The 20,629-nt window shown below is 51.5% G+C and overlaps 2 protein-coding genes across 5 annotated transcripts; one reads left to right on the top strand and one right to left on the bottom strand.

Moving 5' to 3' along the window:
- Positions 1 to 817: 817 nt before the first annotated feature.
- Ppp2r5d (protein phosphatase 2 regulatory subunit B'delta) lies at positions 818 to 19,025 on the top strand. Of its 2 annotated transcripts, none has more exons than XM_090355628.1 (16): positions 818 to 1,078; positions 6,560 to 6,637; positions 13,455 to 13,671; positions 13,899 to 14,098; positions 14,182 to 14,292; positions 14,391 to 14,483; positions 15,118 to 15,248; positions 15,355 to 15,414; positions 15,506 to 15,614; positions 15,760 to 15,813; positions 16,305 to 16,475; positions 16,585 to 16,712; positions 17,247 to 17,348; positions 17,440 to 17,512; positions 17,603 to 17,719; positions 17,849 to 19,025. In XM_090355628.1, the coding sequence occupies exons 1-16, from the start codon at positions 818 to 820 to the stop codon at positions 17,984 to 17,986; spliced, it is 2,043 nt and encodes a 680-aa protein (XP_090211754.1). In that variant the 3' UTR covers positions 17,987 to 19,025. The 2 variants fall into 2 exon arrangements, with proteins under 2 accessions (XP_090211754.1, XP_090211753.1); XM_090355627.1 differs by having other exon boundaries at positions 6,557 to 6,637.
- On the bottom strand, positions 18,908 to 20,599 carry Mea1 (male-enhanced antigen 1). 3 transcript variants are annotated; one of them, XM_090355637.1, is made up of 4 exons: positions 20,509 to 20,599; positions 19,726 to 20,003; positions 19,535 to 19,637; positions 18,908 to 19,303 (listed from the first exon to the last, which is right to left on the bottom strand). In XM_090355637.1, the coding sequence occupies exons 2-4, from the start codon at positions 19,990 to 19,992 to the stop codon at positions 19,152 to 19,154; spliced, it is 522 nt and encodes a 173-aa protein (XP_090211763.1). In that variant the 5' UTR covers positions 19,993 to 20,003; positions 20,509 to 20,599; the 3' UTR covers positions 18,908 to 19,151. The 3 variants fall into 3 exon arrangements, with proteins under 3 accessions (XP_090211763.1, XP_090211762.1, XP_090211761.1); XM_090355636.1 differs by lacking the exon at positions 20,509 to 20,599 and adding an exon at positions 20,321 to 20,397; XM_090355635.1 differs by lacking the exon at positions 20,509 to 20,599 and adding an exon at positions 20,212 to 20,300.
- Positions 20,600 to 20,629: the final 30 nt, after the last annotated feature.

The raw sequence follows: 20,629 nt of genomic DNA, 5'->3' as shown, positions 1-20,629 counted from the left end.
CAGCACACTCCACCACTCAGCCCTCCATGGGCTCATTTTTTTTTTTTTGTTATTGTCTTTGTTGCTGTAGTATAGGGACTTGAACTCAGGACCTGGATGCTGTCTTGTAACTTTTTCTGCTTGAGGCTGTCAACTCTACCACTTGAGCCCCAGCTCCACTTCCAGCTTTTTGTTAGTTAATTGGAGATAAGGGTCTCATGGACTTTCCTATCCAGGCTAGCTTGAAGGCAAGATTTTGAGATCTCAGCCGCCTGAGTAGCTAGGATTACAGACTGGAGCCACTGGTTACCAGCCCGGTGGTGGCAGGTTTTCTGAAATGCTGGATCATGAGTTTGCTCTTCCACTTTGTTCTCAACCGCTCAGATCCAGCAAATTCCCCAATCCCAGAACATCTCCAGTAGATACAGAGATCCGCTTCCTAAAGTTGCAACCCAAGGATTCTCACCTCACCCTGTTAGGCTTTTCCTGAGCTCTTCTGATCTAGGACAATCTAAAGGGATGCCCAGGAGGGCCCTAGGGAGCTTGCTCCACTAATTTTGCGTCTGCAATTTACCCCCATTGAAGAGAGGTGCCCTGCGCTTTAGGGTTTCTTTCCTCCAGGCGGGATAGTAGCGTGGTGTCAAGTGTGAGAGAGGGAGAAGAACAGAGCCCCGAAAGGTATCAAGAATGGCTGAGCCGCGGTGCAGCACCCCTGGGCCGAGCTTGGGCTTCCCTTGGCCCCGCCCCCTTCTCTAAGCCCGACCCACTTTGGGGCGGGACCTCCCGCTCCAACCAATTCTAGGAGCCGAACCCTGGCGGTTTGTACTCTTTCTTTCCAATGAGAAAAAAAGGAAGCAGCTTGGCTCCAATGGCCAATGGGAGGAGGCGGCGCCCGGTTGTCAGGCAGGTTTGTAAGAGTTCGGGCCAATTGGAGACGCAGCCACCGCTCGACCCGGGCGCAGCGCGCAGGCGGTGGCGGAGAGACGCCGAGCGGGCCGAGTGCGGCCGAGCAAAGCCGGAGCCGGAGCCGGAGCGGGGCCGCAGGAGCGGGGCCGGGTCCGGACGGGCCGAGATGCCCTATAAACTGAAGAAGGAGAAGGTGAGCGTGGCCTTTTTCCCCTTCCGCGCCTCCGCCTTGGGGCCTGCGTGGAGCTCAGGGAGGGGCCCGAACCAGGCCCGGGACAGCCCCGGACTGACCCTCCCGTCCGGCCCCCTGCGGGACTCCCGGGGCCGGCCCTCCGCCCTCGCGGCCCGCAGGACCCGCAGGACCCCGTAGCCCGCGCCACAACCGGGACAGCGTCCCCTCCTTGCCCCCACGTCCACCTCCCTCCCTTCCTCCTCCTCCTCCTACCCCCGGCCCGGATAGCCCCCCTCCTCCCTCCAGATCAGCCCCCCCTCAGGTCACTCCCCTGCTCTCCCTCCGCGCCTCCCTCTGTCCCCGGTCCCCCCGCGGATTCGGGACAGCCCTGATCCGAGACTGCACCTCCTTCCCGAGCTGCTCCCCCACCCCCGCCCTGCGCAGTCCCCTTCCCTCCTTTTCTAACCGGCCTAGGATGGCCTCCCCGGTTTCCCCAGCCCTTCGCAACGCCAAGCCCCCTGGATCTAGAACAGCGCCGCTTTTTCTCCTCCACCCAAATCTGGCCTAGGCCCCTCCCTCTAGTTCTTCCTTCACACACAAACTTGTAAGCCAGGACTGAGCCCTTCCTTCAGTGGATGGAACCCCAGAACGATCGTCAGTGCTGGAAAGGAGAGTCCCTCGTGGTACAGATGAGGAGACTGAGGCTCTGACCGGGGGGAGGGAGTTGTCCAAGGTCACATAGCCTGCTGGAGGCCCTACTGCAATATCAAGTCTCCTGACTTTAGGGCTCTCCTGTGCCAGTGCTCTCCTAACTGGTGTCAGCTGGCCCCCAGGTTCATCCTAGACCAGACCCCCCCTCTCCTAATCTGAGCAAGCTCCTCCCCTTAGGCTCACTCTTCACATAACCTTTGCATTTTTCCTTTGCACCAGTGTTGGATTTCTCCCTTTCCTGGGCCAACACTAACCTCAAAAGGGGCTATCTGTCTTGTCTGAATAGTTTTCTTCCTACTGGAAAGCCAGCCAGCCTTGGACATCTATGCTTTTGAGCCAGGCCATTGCTTGATTATTGTAATTTGCAGTACAAGGGATCCCATCCAGAACCTTGCATGGGCTAAACATGTGCTCTACCACTAAGCCATCCTTCCAGGTGCACGGGGCATTTTCTTGATGCTGCTTTCCTTCACCTTCCTCTTCTATCTCCATACCGTCTTCACCTGTTCCTCGTCCTTGCCTTTTTCTACCCTTTTGTTTCCTGCTGTTGCTGAGGTCTGACTCAGAGGTGTGGTTCCTTTGAGGTACAGACTTACACTGAGGATGCTAGGATACCAGCTCCAGCCTCCCCCAGCTTCTCCTTTCCTAGGGATGGCCCCTTGCGGTTGGGGCTGGCTCAGGGCTCATATTTAGCCACCCTCCTGATGACTCCAGGGGTATACTGCTTCCATTTGCCCTCTGTTTGATTGAGTTGCTGGTTGCCATCTCTGACCTTCTCAGTGAAATGGTCCTGAGGCTGTTGGGTATTTATCAGACAGCTCTGATTCTAGGTTGTTTTCCTAACCTCTCAGGGCCTGAGATTCTAATCTTAGTTGGTGGTGGTGTGTTTAAGTCCCCCTAAGGTAGTGAGCTAGATAGGGTTGTACACCCTAGCTAGGTCCTGTCCTGTAGTGGGCAGGTTAGCTGTAGACAGTCTACACACAAGACAGCTATACTGTCTGGGGGGCTTGGAATTTCAGGGGAGTGGTGGGATTACCACCCATAGGCAATTTGTATTGCATCTGATGGACCAGAGACTATCTCATCTGCCTAAAGCTTTTGCCTCCCTGATGAATGTGAAGAAGAGAAATTCTTAGACTTGCTAGGATTTTGGTGCATTCAATTGAGGAAGGGTTTTGGAAGGTTTGGGGTGCAAAGGAACAAGTGTACCACTGATTTTTCCCCCTCTGAGGTAAACTCACTTTTGATTTTTGGCTGCATATGGCCCTCCTTCAATGGTTGGCAAGTTCTGAGGGGGAGAGAGATGACAGTGTGACTGAGGTTTGCTTGAATGGGATGGAGGCATAGCGCAGGGTATGTGGGTGGAGGCTCTTTATGGCTCATCCATCACCTGTCCCCCTCTCCCGTTCATCTTTGATGGTCCTAGTCCTTGTTATTCTTCCGTGCCTCTCCTGAAGCCTTCCCTAAGCTCAGGAAGGCCTGAGCTGTCCCTCCTCCCCTGTTTTGCAGAAAATACTTGCTAGGCCACTTAGGGCATTTTTCTGTTGAGCCTTGGGTGAAAAATGATTGTAGACAAGTCCTATTTTTTCCCCTTTGAGATAAAAATCATGCTTTCCCTTGCACACAGTAGGTGCTTAGTGAATTAAACTTTTGGGGATAGGAGGATTTGCATGTCTTTCCTTCTCTTCTGTTCTTTTCACCTGGACTTATGTCTCCTATCCTCCTGGGTAACATGCCCCTGCCACTTTATTATATATAATAATAGTAGGATATTATGATTCGCATGTGCCAGACACAGGGCTACAGGAAGTGGGTACTGTGATTGTTAGTGTTTAATAGATAGGGAAATTGAGGCTCATGAAAGCCAGTTAAACAGGGTACTAGAGGCTTATGCCCATAAATCTTAGCTACTCAGGAGGCTGAGATCTGGGAATTACCATTCAAAGCCAACTTGGACAGGCAAGTCCATGAGGCTTTTATCATCAATTAACCACCCCAAAGCCAGAAGTAGAGCTGTGGTTCCAGTAGTAGAGTACCAGTATTTAGCAAAAAAGCTCAGGGACACTGCCAGGTCCTGAGTTCAAGCCCCAGGCTTAGCATGCACACACAAAAAAGCTAATGAACTTGCCCACTATTATATGGCTATTAAGAGTTGGGTCCCAAAACTGGGAGCTGGTGGCTCATTAATCTTAGCTACCAGGAGGCTGAGATCTAAGGATCTCTGTTTGAAGCCAGACCAGGCCATGAGACTTTTATTTCCAGTTAGCCAGCAAAAAACTAGAAGTGGAGGGGTGACCCAAGTGATAGAGTGTTAGCCTTGAATGAAAAAGTGCCTCGGTTCTGAGTTCCAGCCCCAGGAGCGGGGGAAAAAAGAAAGAAAGAAATGGAAGTGTTGCGCCCCACAGTGCTGACCACCAACCCATTCCTAGCCACCATGTCCTGAGGTCGTGAGCCCCTGACAACCAGGCTGGGCACCTTACCTGGTCTGCAGGAGCTGGGAAGAGAGGCGGGGGCCCTGCCTCCCCACGCCCACTCACACCCACACGCCAAGGCAGCCGAGTCTCTCAGACATTCCCTGAGAAGTATGTCTCAGGCGTCGTGCTGAGCGCAACAGGGTGGGTGGAGGGTTACAAAAAGAATAAGTAGCTTATGATCCATTGCAGAGACCAGACGTGTGTGAAGACAGGTCGGCTGTGTCTGGGGTGTGCAGACAGACCCCTCACTGGTGTGTCCCGGCTGCATTCCTCCACCCCATCCTGTGAACCACTGATAGGGGTTGGTTGGCAGCCTGGTCAGAAGGTAGAGGGACAGTGCTCAGCCAAAAGAACTCTTCTTGTGCCGAGGCAGGAGGCTGCTCCAAACCCTGGAAAGGCGTTTTCCCTCCCCACCCCCAAGAAGCTTTCCCCTGTTCCAGCCCACACAACTCTCTTCTCCCTGAAATCCTTTTGCCCCCACAGTCACAATCACTTGATTTAACACTTTTCACTGAAGGGGCTTGGCTGCTATTGAATTGCTGACTCTCGGAGCTGGAAGTGATTTCCAAGATCAGCCAATCCAGTTCTCATTTAAGGCTTGAATCCTTTAGCCACATGCCTTAGAGGACGTCACCCAGCCTTTGCTTGAATGCTCAGCTTCACTAGGGAGCTTTCAGCTTCACTAGGCAGCCAGTTTCCGTGCAACTGGTCCGTGAGAAAATTCGTCCTTATTTGGAGCCTCAGCCTGTCCTCTCTATGCTTCAGCCCACTGCTCTTGTGCCCCTGATTCTGCACGAACTACCTGACTCTTTGGTCCACATGAGAGCCTTTCATTTGCTGGTAAGATTCATCTCTTCCTATACCCCCAGGGCTCCTCCCTTCCATCCTTATCTAGCCCAGCTCCCGAAGCTCTTACACTTTTGAATACACAGCCAGTAGGGGTTGCATTTCCTCTTGACAAAAGGTAGGATTTCTCAGCTCAGCATGGTAGGGCATGCCTATAATCCCAGCCAGCATGTGTAGCTATCCGGAGGCAGGATGATTGTGAGTTTAAATGTAGTCAAGCCTGGTACTGGTGGCTCAGGCCTGTAATTCTAGCTACTCAGGAGACTGAGATCTGAGTACGGAGGTTCAAAGCCATCCCATGCAGCAAAGTCCATATGACTCATCTCCAATTAACTTAAAGATAGAAGTGGAAGTGTATTTTCAATGGTAGAATGCTAAAACACAAAACAAAAACAAACAAACAAAAACTATCCTAGAGGAAAAAAAAAAAAACCCACAGGGAAAGTGCATAGCCCCTGAGTTCAAGCCTCAGGACCAGCACAAATAAAGAAAAAGAGAAAGAAAAAGAAAAAAGTAGTCAGGGTGATTCCCTATACTGAGTCCCAGACCCGTCTCAGGCACATAGTGGAGGTAGGTGTGGAGAAAGAAAAATGGGATTTCTTATTCCCCCCCATAGCCTGCTGCTCAGGGGCTAAATCAGGTAGCCTGGCCCTTCTAGCACCACCAAGTCCCCACAGGTCTATTAAGTGCCTGGAAAGTCACCAGATGCTTTGTGTTGAGCTTGCAGTCAGACCTACATCCCCAAAGTAGGTTTTACATTTTACATTTTCCCCATCCTGTGCCTGTACAGTTTGCTTTTGTTTTGTCCCAAAGCATAGGAAGAGATGGGGGCAGGCCAGGGCTCTGAGCCAGCTGCCAGGTTCCCAAGGGAATTTCAGACTAGTGTTCAAATTTTCCTAACAATTCAGGGCTTTACTTCCATCCTTGTCCCTGTGTTGGTTGACTGAACTGCTCTTGGCATTTGATCCATTAGTATCCCCTCTAATTCTTGTCTTGCCTTGTTTCTTTTCTTTTCCTTTTTTCTGTGTTTGGTCTCTTTCAATGGATGGCAAGCTTTGAAGGGTGGAGAGCTGACAGTGGGACCAAGATTTGCATCTTCTTGTCTGAGTACTACTTGTGGCATCCCCAAATACTTCCTGGTCTTTCTAGGTGGTCCAGCAGGGAAGAACAGGAGAGGGTTTCTTTATTCTAATGCCAGTGCATTTCCCCTTAAGCTTCCTTTCCTTGGTTCTTAACTGACCAAGAGCTGGTGATGGATGAAAGAGCATCGTCACATGTTAGGGGTGACCTGCTTGGATTTCCCTCTGTGTTCCCCCCACCCACGCTCCCCCCTCACATGCCCATACATACCAGGGACAGGCATAAGGTAGGTTCTAACTGATTGATATGTTGGTTGACAGAACTTAGCTGCAACAGAGAACTGAAGAGTATACAACTAGCCACTAACCCTAATCCCATATTCTCCCAGCAGGAGCCCCCCAAGCTTGCCAAAGGCACCCCCAAGCCCAGCAGCTCAGGCAAGGATGGTGGAGGCGAGAACGCTGAGGAGGTAACAAATGTGGACAGCTCTGGCTGTGGTACTGGTGTCAGCTCCTGCTCCTTGATGGCTGGTGAGGGGTCCTTAGGGCCAGAATTATCCATTCAGGAGGGAAGGAGACTTCCACGGCCAAGGAGGCCCTGAGGGCACCCGTGATCTGCCCACCGGTGGGACTGCCCTTTGGCTGGCACATGCCAAAATAGCTCTCTGCTTTTTTTCAAATTCTTAGATTCCTGTGAAAATTATTTTTCTGTCAATTTTGAGTGTTTGAAAATTCCTGTTCCAGGAACTGGAAGCCTGGTTCAACTGGTAGAGTGAAAGCTCCAGGCCCTGGATTTAGAAAGAATCAGAGAGTTTCTTTTTAGTGGTTGGGGGTGTAGCACATTGGTAGAGCATTTGCTTGGTATCCTTAAGGCCTTGAGTTCAATTCAAAGCACATACAGTCAAGGAATTCCTTTTTCTTTGGCCAAAAATTTGTGCGATGCACATGTGACTACTATATAGGAGGTGGAAGCAGGAAGATCTCAAGTTTGAGGCCAGGCGAGGCTATATAGACCCTGACCCCAAAAGAAAACAAGGCAAAACTAAAAACATAGCTGGCATTGGTGGCTCACACCTGTCATCTTAGCTGAGATCTGAAGGTCCTGGTTTGAAGCCAGCCTGGGCAGAAAAACCTCCTAATGCTCTTATCCCTAATAAATGGCTCAGAAAAAGCCAAAAGTAGAGCACTACCATTTAAAGCTCAGAGTCTCAACGAGGCCTGAGTTCAAGCCCCAGGAAAAACCACAACAAACCAACAAAAGGCTGGGTGATTCTGGGTCCTGAGAAGAGGGAAAAGTCCATAAGTGCTGGATGGTGTGATGAGTAACCTGGTGTAGCTCTGAGCAGGGTGGGGCTTGGGAGGGCCTGGTGTCCCTGAGGTGGACAGGGCTGGGCCCAATGCTCTTGGTCTCAGCTGCAGAAGGACAGTTATGACCAGAGGTCAGCACAGCTCAGCAGTCAAGGTCTATAAAGCAATAAATGGCAAGTGTGAGAGCCAGGAGGGTGGAAGGACTTAAGGAAGTCCAGGAATGTCCCTGAAGGTCTGGGGAGGTGAACATGTGGACCCTGCAGTGTCCCTCATGCTAATGGCACTTTCCCTGCCTTTGTCCAGAGCCACAGGGAGGGGACAGGAAACAGGCCTTCATTAGCTGTGGAAGGTCTTGTGTTTCCTTGAGACTGATGAACAAGTGTTTGGGATTGACTGTGGATTTAGACGTTTCTGGCTGTTTCTGGCTCCTGTCACTTTTCACTCTGGTTTTTAGGCCTCAGAAGAGTCGGGGACCACAGGAATTGCTCTTTTCTGTGCCCTTCCAATCTGAACTTGTGTCTGGACAGGGGTTCAGGGCTTGGTCTCCCCGTCAGGATGTATGGCGTCAGGGTCTCACAGGGAAGGCAGTAGTGAGCTAGTGACTGACGTTTAAATCAGCAAGAGCGATTTAGAGCCAGGATGTATAGGCAGAGAAAGGAATAGTTAGGGAGCGATTCCCACCTTTACCTAACTAACTCGTCTTCTGGTTATTAAGGATATTGGATGTCATTTCTACTTAGCCTTCTTTGCCTCTCCACCTCTATCCCAAAGACATGGTCAGGGGTTGTTAGCTGCACTTTCATTTTTTTATTTTGGTGGTGTAAGACTTGGCATCCGTGGCTCATATCTGTAATCCTAGCAACTCAGGAGGCTGAGATCTGAAGGTTGTGGTTCAATGACAGCCCAGGCAGGAAAGGCTTTGAGACTCTTTGTCACCAAAAAAACCAGAAATAGAGCTGTGGCTTAAGTGGTAGGGTAACAACCTTAAGTAAACAAGCTCAGAGACAGCTCCCAGGTTCTGAATTTAAGCCTGGGACCACCACAAAAAAAAAGAAAAGTAAGCTGAGACCAATAGATTTCTCCACTGCCTTTTGGATAGTTCTGCTAAGTGGTCTTTTTAAAAAATTTTATTTATTTTTGCTGCCCTGGGGCTTGAACTCAGGGCATGGGCATTGTCCTTGGACACTTTTTGCTCAAGGCTAGCGTTCTGCCACTTGAGTAACAGTGCCATTTCCGGCTTTTTTTTTTTTTTTTTTTTTTTTTTTGAGTATGTGGTACCTAGGAATCAAACCTAGGGCTTCATGCATGCTGGGCCAGCACTCTACCACTAGGCTATACCCCCGACTCTCAGTAGTTGTTTTTAAGTGCTCTAGAAGAGAAAGGCTTAAGTCCATTTTGAGCTGTGTTTTGTGAAAAGCTATCCTGAGCTTTCCTGTTTGGGGCAGCTGCAAGAATTCTCCATGATTTTCCAGGAAAAATATCTCTATGCATGGATGCTGGCACAGCCTCAGATGTGAGGCTGTGTTCTTTGAGTGGTATTTGATATCCTTCTTTCTCCCCCTTTTATAGTCTAGAATTTCAAACTCTTCTGGCCAAATTTCACTGTGTCAAGCATTTCCCAATACATTTCCAATTGATCCTAGTAACAGTTATTTTGTGCCAGTTTCCTGGGGCAGACATGGTAAGTTACCACAAACTAGATGGCTTAAAACCACAGAAGCTGGACATTTTGTGGCTCACGCCTGTAATCCTAGCTACTCAGAGGCTGAGATCTGAGGATCCTCATTTGAAGCCAGCCAGGGCAGGAAAGCCCTTGAGATTATCTCCAATCAAATACTCATAAAAAGCTGGAACTGGCGCTGTGGCTCAAGTGGTAGAGCACTAGCCTTGAGCATAAAGAAACTCTGGGACAGAGCCTAAGTCCTGCGTTAAAGCCTGGGACTGGCAAAATAAACAACAGCAATGACAAACACAACAGAAATTTCTGCTCCAAATTTATGTTTAAAGTAAGGAGTGCAAAGCTCAGTGTACAGGGCCATGTCCTGGAGTTCTAGAGAATTCTAGAGAACTTCTTCCACACCTCTATCCAAGCTTCTGGTGGCGTTTAGTAATCTTTTTGGTACTACTTGGCTTATAGTATTTCTCCAGTGTCTGCCTCCATCTTCTACCACATTCTCCCCTGTGTCTGTCTCTTTCTGTCCAAATTTCCCTCTTAATAGGACATCAGTGATTAAGGACACCCTAATCCAGTTTGACCTCATTTTCACTTGATTACATCAGCAAAGACCCTGTTTCCAAGTAAGGTCACATTTACAGATTCTAGATGGCTGTGAGTTTGGGGAAGGAGGGGGCACTATAGAACCCAGTATACTGTGTACCAGGTACTTCATGTATTAAGTAATTTGTCCTGCTTAAAGTTCTGATATTATCACCTCCACTTCAGAGGTGAAGAGATGTTAGCCAGCTTTTACTCGGGTAGTAAATGGCAGGGCTGTGGCCCAGGAGCCAGTTCCCTGTGGGCATAGTGAGTGATATGCTGATATTCCAGAAGAAAATCCTAGGATGGAAACGAGTTTCAGGAGATCTGGCAGGACTCACTGGGACCAGATTCTAAGGTCTTTCCTGGTCTGTCTGTAGAGAAAAAAAGAAGTCACTGCCATGTGTCTGCTGTGCTGTCCTGGGTTCTGGGTTCAGAGACAGAGGGAGGAAGAAATGCTCCACTCACCTCTTTTGGGACAGCTTCCCTAATTCTTCCAGGTAGAATTTGTAGCTCAGCCCTCTGTGTTCCCATAGCCTTTGTGGCTGTGGCTGTTCTGTTTCCCTTGTACCATTAGCTGCCTTTGTGGCTCTCCACCTATCCTGTGAGCTTGTTGAAGGCAAGGCCCATGTCCTAGTGACCTTTCCATCTTTGATGCTTAGCATGGTGGTTAGTGAATAGGGAAGGAAGAAAAGAATTAGCTGGGGGTCTAGCTCAGTGGAATAGTGCTTGCCTAGCATATACAGGGCCCTGAATTCTGTCCTTAGCACTGAAAGAAGAAAAGAATTAAATATGGCCAGCTAGAGCTCCACATGTCACCTGGGAGAGAATGCCTCGGTGGTTTTGAAGGTTTTAAGCTAAAATTACCTTTATTTGTTAGGCCAGTTCATTTGCTGTGTAAAAGATATGAATTTTGAATTTTTATTTACTTTGAGATACAAATTTCACTATGTAGTCCAAGCTGCCCTCAAACTCATGATCCTTCTCTCTCCGCCTTTCAAGTGGCTGGGATTATAGGCATGTACCACTGTGTTCAGCCTCTACTGTGAAGTTTTTGTGTAATTTTTCTCTTCAGTGCTAAATATTCCAATTTTTTCTGCTTATCTGGGTTTGATTTATTAATGGTGTCTGTGTCAGGATTAGGTTAGAGGAAGATTTGTTCAGAGACAGGAAGTTAGTTAGAATCATCTGAGTACAACCATGGTGTATAAATTCGGGGCACCACTCAATTGCTGGAGGCTTGAATGTAAGGTTTCTTGGAATACAGATCCTGTTGAGAGTTTGGAAACAAAACTAGAAAGTAGTCTTGGCTTCTATGGAATCTCAAGAGGATTACACATAGCTAGTCCTGGGGCTTGAACTCAGGGCCTGGGCACTATCTCTAGGGTTCAAGGCTTGCGCTCTACCACTTGAGCCACAGCACCACTTCCAACTTTTCCTGTCTGTGTGGTACTAAAGAATCTAACCTAGGGCTTCATGCATGCTATGCATGAAGCACTGCAACACCAAGATACATTCTTAGACCCATTTCTCTCCTCTCTCTCTCCCTCCCTCTCCCCCTCATGCAGTGTGTGTTTCTGTGTGTATCCTAAGGCTTGAACTCAGGCTTGCTGTTTCTGAGCTTTTGTACTCATAGCTATACTTGGGGCACAGCTCCACAGCTCTTTATTAATTGGAGATGAGTCTCACAGATTTTCCTCCTTGGGTTAGCTCCTAACTATGATGCTCAGATCTCAGCCTCTTGAGTAGCCAGGATTATGGGCATGAGCCACTGGCACCCAGCAAATACCCCGCCTTATTAGTAGAGAAAAGTGAGGCCCTGCTCCTCTTTTTGAGAGGATGCCTCCTTTCTCTCAACATTCCCCCAGTGTGAGGTTCGTGGAGGTGCCATGTTTGTCTTGCTCCTCAGGCTATACCGAGTCCCTTACTCTAGAGTCTCTAGTGTTTCTCCTCCTAACTCTGGTGCTGGCACTGCTCAGCCAGTGCCCACTCCTAAGGATAGGACAGGAAGGGATTTAGAAGGGAGCTTAGGCAGAAACTGGCAGCCTTCCATGCCCCAGAAGCCTCTTGGGTGCCAGTGCTATGAGGGAAACCAGGGTCCTTGTTTGTTTTCTTTTCTTTTCTTTTTTTGTCAGTCATGGGGCTTGGACTCTGGGGCCTAGGTGTTGTCCCTGAGCTCTTCAGCTCAAGGCTATCGCCCTACCCCTCGAGCCACAGCACCAGTTCCGATTTTCTAGAGGTTAATTGGAGATAAGAATCTCATGGTTTTTAGTGCCCAGGCTGGCTTTGAACTGCAATCTTCAGGTCTCAGCCTCCTGATTAGCTAGGATTACAGGCACAAGCCACCACACCTAGCCAGGGTCCTTGTTTTCAAGGAACTTGTCTAGTTGAGGGTTTGGCACGCATGCACTGAGCTAGAGGTATCATCAGTAGCAGGTGAGCGATCAGATCAACAGAACAGATGTAGGTATAGGAGGTTGAGGGGTGGCACACAAGGGTCAGAATTAAATAAGAAGAAAGATGCAATGATTTCCTGAGTGTTTTGGTTTTCAAACAGTGGGGATAATGGACACAAAAGATCCTTTGAGGTGTGCTAGTGTAAGAAGGAATTTCCAGGTTACACTATAAAATAAAGGTATGGAAGTAAAGATGGTATCAGGAGTAGCTGCAGCAGCAGAATACTCTCCATACTATTTGTCATATTGTCCTACGTGCCACATATATTTGTTTCAATTCCTCTTACAGCCCTAGAAGGTAGGAACTGTTGTCATTGCTATTTCACAGATGAGAACTCCTGGAGGTAGCTCAGCTTGTAATTTGCAGAGCCTGGTGTCCGAAGCCAAGTAGTCTGGCTGAGTGTGTCCTTGAGCACTCAGCTCCTTGGATTGGATTTGGTCATTCCTAAGCCAGGGAAATGGAGGCAGGGAAATGGAGAGGAGTTTCCAGATGTATGCCCACATCCTACCTTCCCTCCACCTTTCTCTCCACTATTTCCCAAGGCTTGACTCTTCTACCATTTATACAAAGGAAGACCCACAGGGGAACTGGTGTTGCCTAAGCAAAAGGACACTGAGTACTGGTCACAGCAGCAGACGTGTATGACACCTGCTCCAGGAAAAAGCCTTCCTGTGTTCCCTGCCACACTAATGTCTGAGGCTGTTGTTTAGGTGGAGGAGAGTGAGATGGCTAGAGGGATAATGCCATGCTGGACCCTCAGGTCCCCCTGGGGCCTGACCCATTCTTCTTCCATTCCTTCATTCCCCAGAGAAGTCACAAGCTTTGTGGATTTTTATGAAATAGACAGAGTATGCAAAGGTTAACATTTTTTGCTCCTCTCTCTCTTAATCTGGAGGATTTCTAATTCTCCCCTGATTTTCTTGTTCCGTTTTGGGGTTTGAACTCTGGTGCTCTACCACTAAGCTGCATTCCCAGGCCTGATGACCATCTGTCAGTGCGCTTTGCCTACTCATGGACTGGAATAAAAATGTTGAAGTCTGCTGACACACAGGCAGAGGGTCCCTTTTAGGAGATGGGACTTCTCCATCACTACCTTCGAGGGCTACAACCGAAGGTTCTAAGTCCTCGGCCATCTTCCTTCTGGGCAAGAACAGCAGCTTGCTGCCTGGAACAGCCAGAAAGACCGGGGGGGGGGGGGGGTGGTCCAGGCTCAGGGAGGAAGGGGTCTCTGGGGGATGACTTCCATGGACTGTTTGTTTGACTAGGCCCAGGCTCAGCCCCAGGCTCAGCCCCAACCCCAACCTCAATCTCAGCCACCGGCATCCAACAAGCGTCCCAGCAATAGCACGCCACCCCCTACACAGCTCAGCAAGATCAAGTACTCAGGGGGGCCCCAGATTGTCAAGAAGGAGCGAAGGCAGAGCTCCTCCCGCTTCAACCTCAGCAAGAACCGGGAGCTACAGAAGCTCCCTGCCCTAAAAGGTATTTGCAGACATCCAGGGGCCTTGGGTGGTGGGCCTTAGAGGTGCTAAGTATTGGATGGATGGTGGTTTGGGGGTGTGTGGAGGCGGGGCAGGGTGGGGGCTGGGATCTTGGAAAGAAGCAAATTCTAGAGAATGTGAGGTAGGGGCGCCAGGCAGGGGGCAGTGGCAGGGTGGGAGAGCTCCGGAAGGTGGGGGAGAAGAACTTGGCGGCTGGGGTCTCCACAGATTCGCCGACCCAGGAGCGGGAGGAGCTGTTCATTCAGAAGCTGCGCCAGTGCTGCGTCCTTTTTGACTTCGTGTCAGATCCACTCAGCGACCTCAAGTTCAAAGAGGTGAAGCGGGCGGGACTCAACGAGATGGTGGAGTACATCACTCACAGCCGCGACGTCGTCACTGAGGCCATCTATCCTGAGGCTGTCACCATGGTGGGCACAGCAGAGGGCTGCAGGGGACGGGTTGGGGGCCTGGAGGAACTTGGATGGTGTTCTGAGCTGGGTCCACCCCTCAGTTTTCAGTGAACCTCTTCCGGACGCTGCCACCTTCGTCAAACCCCACAGGGGCTGAGTTTGACCCAGAGGAAGACGAGCCCACCTTGGAAGCTGCTTGGCCACATCTCCAGGTACCAGGCAAGGGGGGCAGGCGTCCCGAGGCCTGCAGCAAAGTGGGTATCTGCCAGGTTTGGGCTCCACCTCAGTGGATGCTTCTTTCCCTCCACAGCTGGTGTACGAGTTTTTCTTACGTTTCTTGGAGTCTCCTGATTTCCAGCCAAACATAGCCAAGAAATATATTGACCAGAAGTTTGTCCTTGCTGTGAGTTCCCTAACTTCCCGTCCTTCCCCTCTCACATCGGCAGTCTGTAGCCCACACCTCTCCCCTGTGTTTTGCCTGGACGCCCCCTGATGCTGAATACCCTGGGGCTCCAGCTGTATCTGGAACAAGGACACCATGGGAGGAAAGAGGGTCAAAAAGCCTACTGCAAACCAGACACCAGTGTCTCACTCCTGTAATCCTAGCTGCTCAGGAAGCGGAGATCTGAGGATCTCAGTTCAAAAGTTTGTGAGATTCTTCTCTCCAGTTAAACATAAAAAGCTGGAAGTGGAGCTGAGCTCAAAGCAATAGAGGGCTAACCTTAAACGCAAAAGCTCAGGGACAGTGCCTAAGCCCTGAGCTTAGCCCCAGGACAGGCACACACTCATAAACCCACAAAAAGCCTTCTCTCCCCTTCAGAAGCTTCCAGTGTGATGGGGGAAAAGCAACACAGTACTGCTGTGTTATATACTTCTGTGTATAACATGCATTCCCACGCGTCACTTGGGTAGAGCAGTTCGAAGAACTCTGCTCTCCAGCTTTCCAAACTTGCCCTCCTGCCACCTCAGAGGACCCCAACACCTGGGCCCAGCCTTCCCTGACTGCTGCCTGTCTGCTTTCCCCCTCCTGCTCTCAGCTCCTGGACCTATTTGACAGTGAAGATCCTCGAGAGCGAGACTTTCTCAAGACCATTTTGCATCGCATTTATGGCAAGTTTTTGGGGCTCCGGGCTTATATACGTAGGCAGATCAACCACATCTTCTACAGGTGAGGCTAGGGGTCCAGGCTTGGGAACAAAGTGAGGGGCGATGGGAGACTCGCATGCTGGAGGGACATCAGGGACAGCGTCCAGCGAGCTTGTCCCGTCCCTCAGGTTCATCTACGAAACGGAACATCACAACGGGATTGCTGAGCTCCTAGAGATCCTGGGCAGGTAAGAGGTGGAGCTAGATGGGTGCACTGAGCTTGAATCGGCCCTTTGATCCTAAAAGAAAAAGCAACGAAACCCGGCCTCTCACTCCTAGTATCATCAATGGCTTTGCCCTGCCCCTTAAGGAAGAGCACAAGATGTTTCTGATCCGAGTCCTGCTTCCCCTTCACAAAGTCAAGTCCCTGAGCGTATATCACCCTCAGGTGAGCTGCCTTCCTCCTCACAGGCCTGGGAGAAGGGTGGGTTGTGTCCTTCGCCATATCTCCCCTTCTGTTCTGGAATCTTACGTCTGACTTCCATGAGACTTCCCAGGCCTTGCACCTCATTGTTCTCTCTCGCTTTTGGCAGTTGGCATACTGTGTGGTACAGTTCTTGGAGAAGGAAAGCAGTCTGACTGAGCCCGTAAGTTCCCTTCTGGGCCCTATATGTCATTATTATTATTATTTTTGCCAGTCCTGGGGCTTGAACTCAGGGCCTGGGCACTGTCCTTGGACACTTTTTAGTCAAGGCTAGAGCTCTGCCACTTGAGTCACAGCACCACTTCTGGCTTTTTCTGAGTATGTGGTATCAAGGAATCGAACCCAGGGCTTCATGCATCTAGGCAAGCACTCTACCACTAGGCTGCGCTCCCAGTCCATATAGCCTACCTCCTACTACCCTGGGCATTGCTTGCAGACTGTACCTGGTGAAAAATGCCGTAAGTGGGTGCTTAGGAGAGTTAAGACCTGAAGGGTGATGTGGTTTCCTCTTTGGAGAACATATCCAAGCCAGAGAAACCTGAGCCATTACCTGTTCCCAAATGGTACTCAACCAGGGTAGGGACAGGAGAAGTCACAGGAAGGCTTCGTAGGGAGCCAGCAGTGCTGAGACTCTACCCTCATGTCCTCTTACAGGTGATTGTGGGACTTCTTAAGTTTTGGCCTAAGACCCACAGCCCCAAGGAGGTGATGTTCCTGAACGAGCTAGAGGAGATTCTGGATGTCATTGAACCTTCTGAATTCAGTAAAGTGATGGAACCACTCTTCCGCCAGCTTGCCAAGTGTGTCTCTAGCCCCCATTTCCAGGTAAGAGGCAGCCCCAGCATTCCTCGCGGTGCCCCCCGCTTCCCCTGCAAGAGAGAAGCAGGCCTTGAGACGGGTAAGCAGTGCCCTGAGTCCCACCTCTCCCCACCAGGTAGCAGAGCGTGCCCTCTATTACTGGAACAACGAATACATCATGAGCCTGATCAGTGACAATGCTGCCCGCGTCCTCCCCATCATGTTCCCTGCACTCTACAGGAACTCCAAGAGCCACTGGAACAAGTAGGGCACTGGGCAGAGGCTGGGCGGTGGGAATCTGGAATAACTCCAGAGCCAGGGCTGTCACTTGATTGCTCAGCAAGAAGAGCTGGCACCCACTGCGTGCTGATTAGAGGGGTTGAAAGAGAGGATGCTCACTGTTTCTTGGCCTCCGCTATCCTGCAGACACACAACTCTGGAGACACTCAGCAGGGAGAAGCTGCATGAGCTGATTAGAGCACACGTGTAAAGCACCTGAGTTGTACACGGACTTTCCTGCTAAAAGCCAGCCTTGTGTTGGGTAGACAGTTCATCATGTTGCTAGAGGCTATTCGTGGGGGTTAGTTTAGGAACATGAGGTAGGGAAAAGGTAGACTAGTGTGCCAAGATTGTAAAGACCGTGAGAGTCATCTGATCTGGCCAGAGTTGAGTGCTGATGTTTGTGATCCAAGAGCGGAACGAGAAAGCGTTAGCAGACATCTCTGAGCAATGAGTAAATTGGGGTCCTGGTGGTAGGGCATGCTCTGGCCCCCTGTGCATCTGACCTCCCCGTGGCAGGACAATCCATGGACTGATCTACAATGCCCTGAAGCTGTTTATGGAAATGAATCAGAAGCTGTTTGATGACTGCACACAACAATACAAAGCAGAGAAGCAGAAGTGAGTATGTCTCTCCTTGGAGACTTTCATCTGCCATTAGCTCAGTTACCTTTTCTCATGCTCTGCCCCAATCCTACTTTTGTTCCCTCAGGGGCCGCTTCCGAATGAAGGAAAGGGAAGAAATGTGGCAAAAAATCGAGGAGCTTGCCCGGCTCAACCCCCAGGTGAGGCTTTTCTGTCACTCTCTTGGGCTCTTGGGGGAGGGATTTTGGAGGAAGAGGATGAAGCAAGCACACTGCCTCTGCTCCTTTCAGTATCCCATGTTCCGAGCACCTCCACCGCTGCCCCCAGTGTACTCCATGGAGACGGAGACTCCTACAGCAGAGGACATCCAGCTGCTCAAGAGGACGGTGGAGACGGAGGCTGTGCAGGTTGGGGAGAGTAGTGGGGGTAAATGGGTTAGGGTGAATAATAGATCTGGGAGGGAGAAGCAGCAGGAGCAGCAGAGTCAGTATGAGAAGGAAGCGTCACCATTCCTTCTTCTCCATGTGCATGCACAGATGCTAAAAGACATCAAGAAGGAGAAGGTGCTGCTTCGGAGGAAGTCCGAGCTGCCTCAGGACGTCTACACCATCAAGGCACTGGAGGCGCACAAGCGGGCCGAAGAGTTCCTAACTGCCAGCCAGGAGGCTCTCTGACCCCCTCACCTTCCCACAGGGTCACAGCCCACTCAGCCCTGGGATGCTGCCCCGGCCCTCTACCCTCTGCTCCCTACTGGTTGACTCGGGGCAAGGTAGCACCTCTCTGGCTACTCTAGAGGATGCAGGCACTTGAAGTGGGGACACCCAGCGTGGTCCCTCTTCTCCCCAAAATGTGTTCATGCCTCCCTGTGGCTACAGTACAGGCTGAGTTCTGAAATGCTCAGTGCTCAGACTACCTGGGGATGTCTTCTGTCCCCTCCTGCTCCTACCCCCACAGCTACGTGAGGCTGCTCTGAGAAATACACATGGAATCATACTCTCCTCTTCATCCTCCTCTCAACTCTAGGTGTCTCCTTCCCTCCTGCTGCACAGGCATTAGGGAGCAGCAGGGGGTTATTCTCACCAAAGTTACAAGTACATCAAGCTCCACTGGCCCCTGGAGTGAGTAGCTGGAGGGGAGCCAGTCCCCAGCAGCACAAACAGGTCCCCAGACCCCGCAGTGTGTGGGCTGATGGGGTTGTATTATCTCCTCTTACTCCTGCCTGACCAAGACAACACAGAGGTCAGAGAAGCAAAAGTCTAGGCCATGGACATTACATGAACAAAGGGCCCAGTGGACCAACAGGGGCAAGGCATAAACAGCCTATCCCCGCGCCCTCCCCCTTTGGTGAGCAGCAGCCCTGGGATTGAAAACAGAAGGGACCGCCCTGTGGCTGACTGCTCTCCTGTGCTATTGGCTCCAAAGTTAGAAAGAAGGAAGCAGGGAGCAGTGCCCCGAGCATGGCTCCCCCAACACCTATTTATTTCCTCGTTTGTGCTGATGCTGGGCAGGCTCTCAGTCATCCCCTTTAAGCACCTTGGAGAAGCAAGGAGCTGAGGAGGGCTGGACCCAGATTCCAGGGGCACAGGCAGTGCGGCTTTTGGCTGTGTACATAGGGTGCTTTATTCTCCACAGAGTGTGATACATGCTACGGTAGGTTGGGCTTGGGCCGATGTCCCCATATGTACAGAACTGAATAAAGTGGGTCTCTGAGAAGTCTGATTTGCCTTGATGTGGAAAGGAGATGGGGAGGGTGGAGATGGACACTACAAGCAGAGATGTGTTCAGTCCTGCGCTGGTTCTGGCCTGGAATGTAGGGAGATAAGGCAGCTCTCAAGATGGTCACTTCCAGGCAGGAGACGCCTGCCGGGCCTGGAGGGCTTTCTGTACCACATCTTCCCACTGCGCGTCCGATATCTCCCGAGCCCAGGCAGGAACCCCTGGCGCAGGCAGGCTTACTCCAGCCATGGTCCTTTTCACCAGCTCTACGTGTTCTGAAATCACAGCCAGAGGCTGGTTAGGAGATAGAAACAAATGGGGCCAGCTCCTCACACGATTCCTTGAATCAACTCGGAGCCCCTCACCGACTGGACCGCCGAGGTCCACGAGTTGATTCACAAATTACGTTTTTAGGAACAAGGTTTTCCTTGCTACCTTCCTTTTAATAGCTAGGCCTGTCCATTTCCTCCACCATTATTCCCAAATGAAAGAATGGTCTTCCTCACCTGGGTCCATGGGGATGGAGCTGTGGCTGCTCAGTGCTGTGGCTCCCTCCTCTTCTTCATCCTCGCTCTCTAATGGTGGATCTGGCAAGTGCAGCCCCAGGGCCTGCAGAGCCACAGAGAGATGGTCTGGGTCCAGCCTTTCAGCAAGGTCAGCTTCCCCTGCTCGGGGGCGATCCCCTTCTCCTCCCTACCTGGATCCGATCCTGGATGTCGGCAACTACATCTTCTCCATCACCCACTGGAGCCAATTCCACCTCCTGCTCAGGATCTTGGTTCAGGGGCTGGTAGGAGTAGTCGGCAGGACCTGCCCCGGTTTCCTCCTGCTCTTCCTCAGGTTCTTCACCGCTCCAGTCGCCGGTGCCTTCCGTAGGGCCCTGATGTGACCCCAGTTCCTCTGTCTGATTGGGGAAGATACGCTCGGGGCCCATGGTGTCTCCCCCAAGAACTACTGCTGCCATCCGGGCAGGGGCTGCAACAACAGGGAGGCGGGAGGACGGAGAGACTGGATGAAGCCCTCCCCGGACCCGCCCCCTCCTCCGCGTCTCAGCCCGGGCCGGCCCCCCTCGCCTCCCTCCCCCAGCTCTCACACACACACAGCCCATTCGGGGCCCACCCCTCGCCACGCCCCTCCCCGACTCGGGAACCCCCTCGTCCAGGGTCCCCCAGGCAGGGCGTACCCGCCCTCTCCTCCCCTCTCCTGGGGGCTCCCATCGGTACGGCCCGGCGCGCAGGAGCCCCTCACCCGCCCCCACCGACTCGCTGCGCCGGCGACCCCGCGCGCCTCACCCTCTCAGAGCCCACGGCCGGACCCGCACGCTCACTTCCGGCGGGACGGGACGTGCCGCGGCGCCCCGCCCCCGGCCCCGCCCCGCGCCCAGGCTGACCGCCTGCAGCCCCGCCTCCGCCATCCCCCGCCCGACAACGGAGAACTACATTACCCAGTGGCCCCCACAGTCGGGGGACAACACACATACCCGCACATGCGCGAAACCCACGTTGGCGGCTGCCCACTCTTCCCAGCTCCCGAGCCTCCGGAAACCTGCGGACTACAAATCCCGGAAGGCTTCGGGCCGGCAGCTCGGGCCGCACGTGCGC

This window comes from Megascapheus bottae, chromosome 22 (assembly GCF_031878675.1).
Source record: "Megascapheus bottae isolate mThoBot1 chromosome 22, mThoBot2.hap1, whole genome shotgun sequence".
Classification (NCBI taxonomy): Eukaryota; Metazoa; Chordata; class Mammalia; order Rodentia; family Geomyidae; genus Megascapheus; species Megascapheus bottae.
This window is presented reverse-complemented; position numbering and strand designations above follow the sequence as displayed.

Coding starts and splice junctions, on each gene's coding strand:
- Ppp2r5d (XM_090355627.1), top strand. CDS start 818: ATGAGAAAAAAAGGAAGCAGCTTGGCTCCAATGGCCAATGGGAGGAGG. Junction 15,249..15,354: donor ATCAACCACATCTTCTACAG/GTGAGGCTAGGG, acceptor CCCGTCCCTCAG/GTTCATCTACGAAACGGAAC. Junction 17,513..17,602: donor TTGCCCGGCTCAACCCCCAG/GTGAGGCTTTTC, acceptor TGCTCCTTTCAG/TATCCCATGTTCCGAGCACC.
- Mea1 (XM_090355635.1), bottom strand. CDS start 20,245: ATGGGAGCCCCCAGGAGAGGGGAGGAGAGGGCGG. Junction 19,638..19,725: donor ACATCCAGGATCGGATCCAG/GTAGGGAGGAGA, acceptor GTGGCTCTGCAG/GCCCTGGGGCTGCACTTGCC. Junction 19,304..19,534: donor CTCCATCCCCATGGACCCAG/GTGAGGAAGACC, acceptor CTGTGATTTCAG/AACACGTAGAGCTGGTGAAA.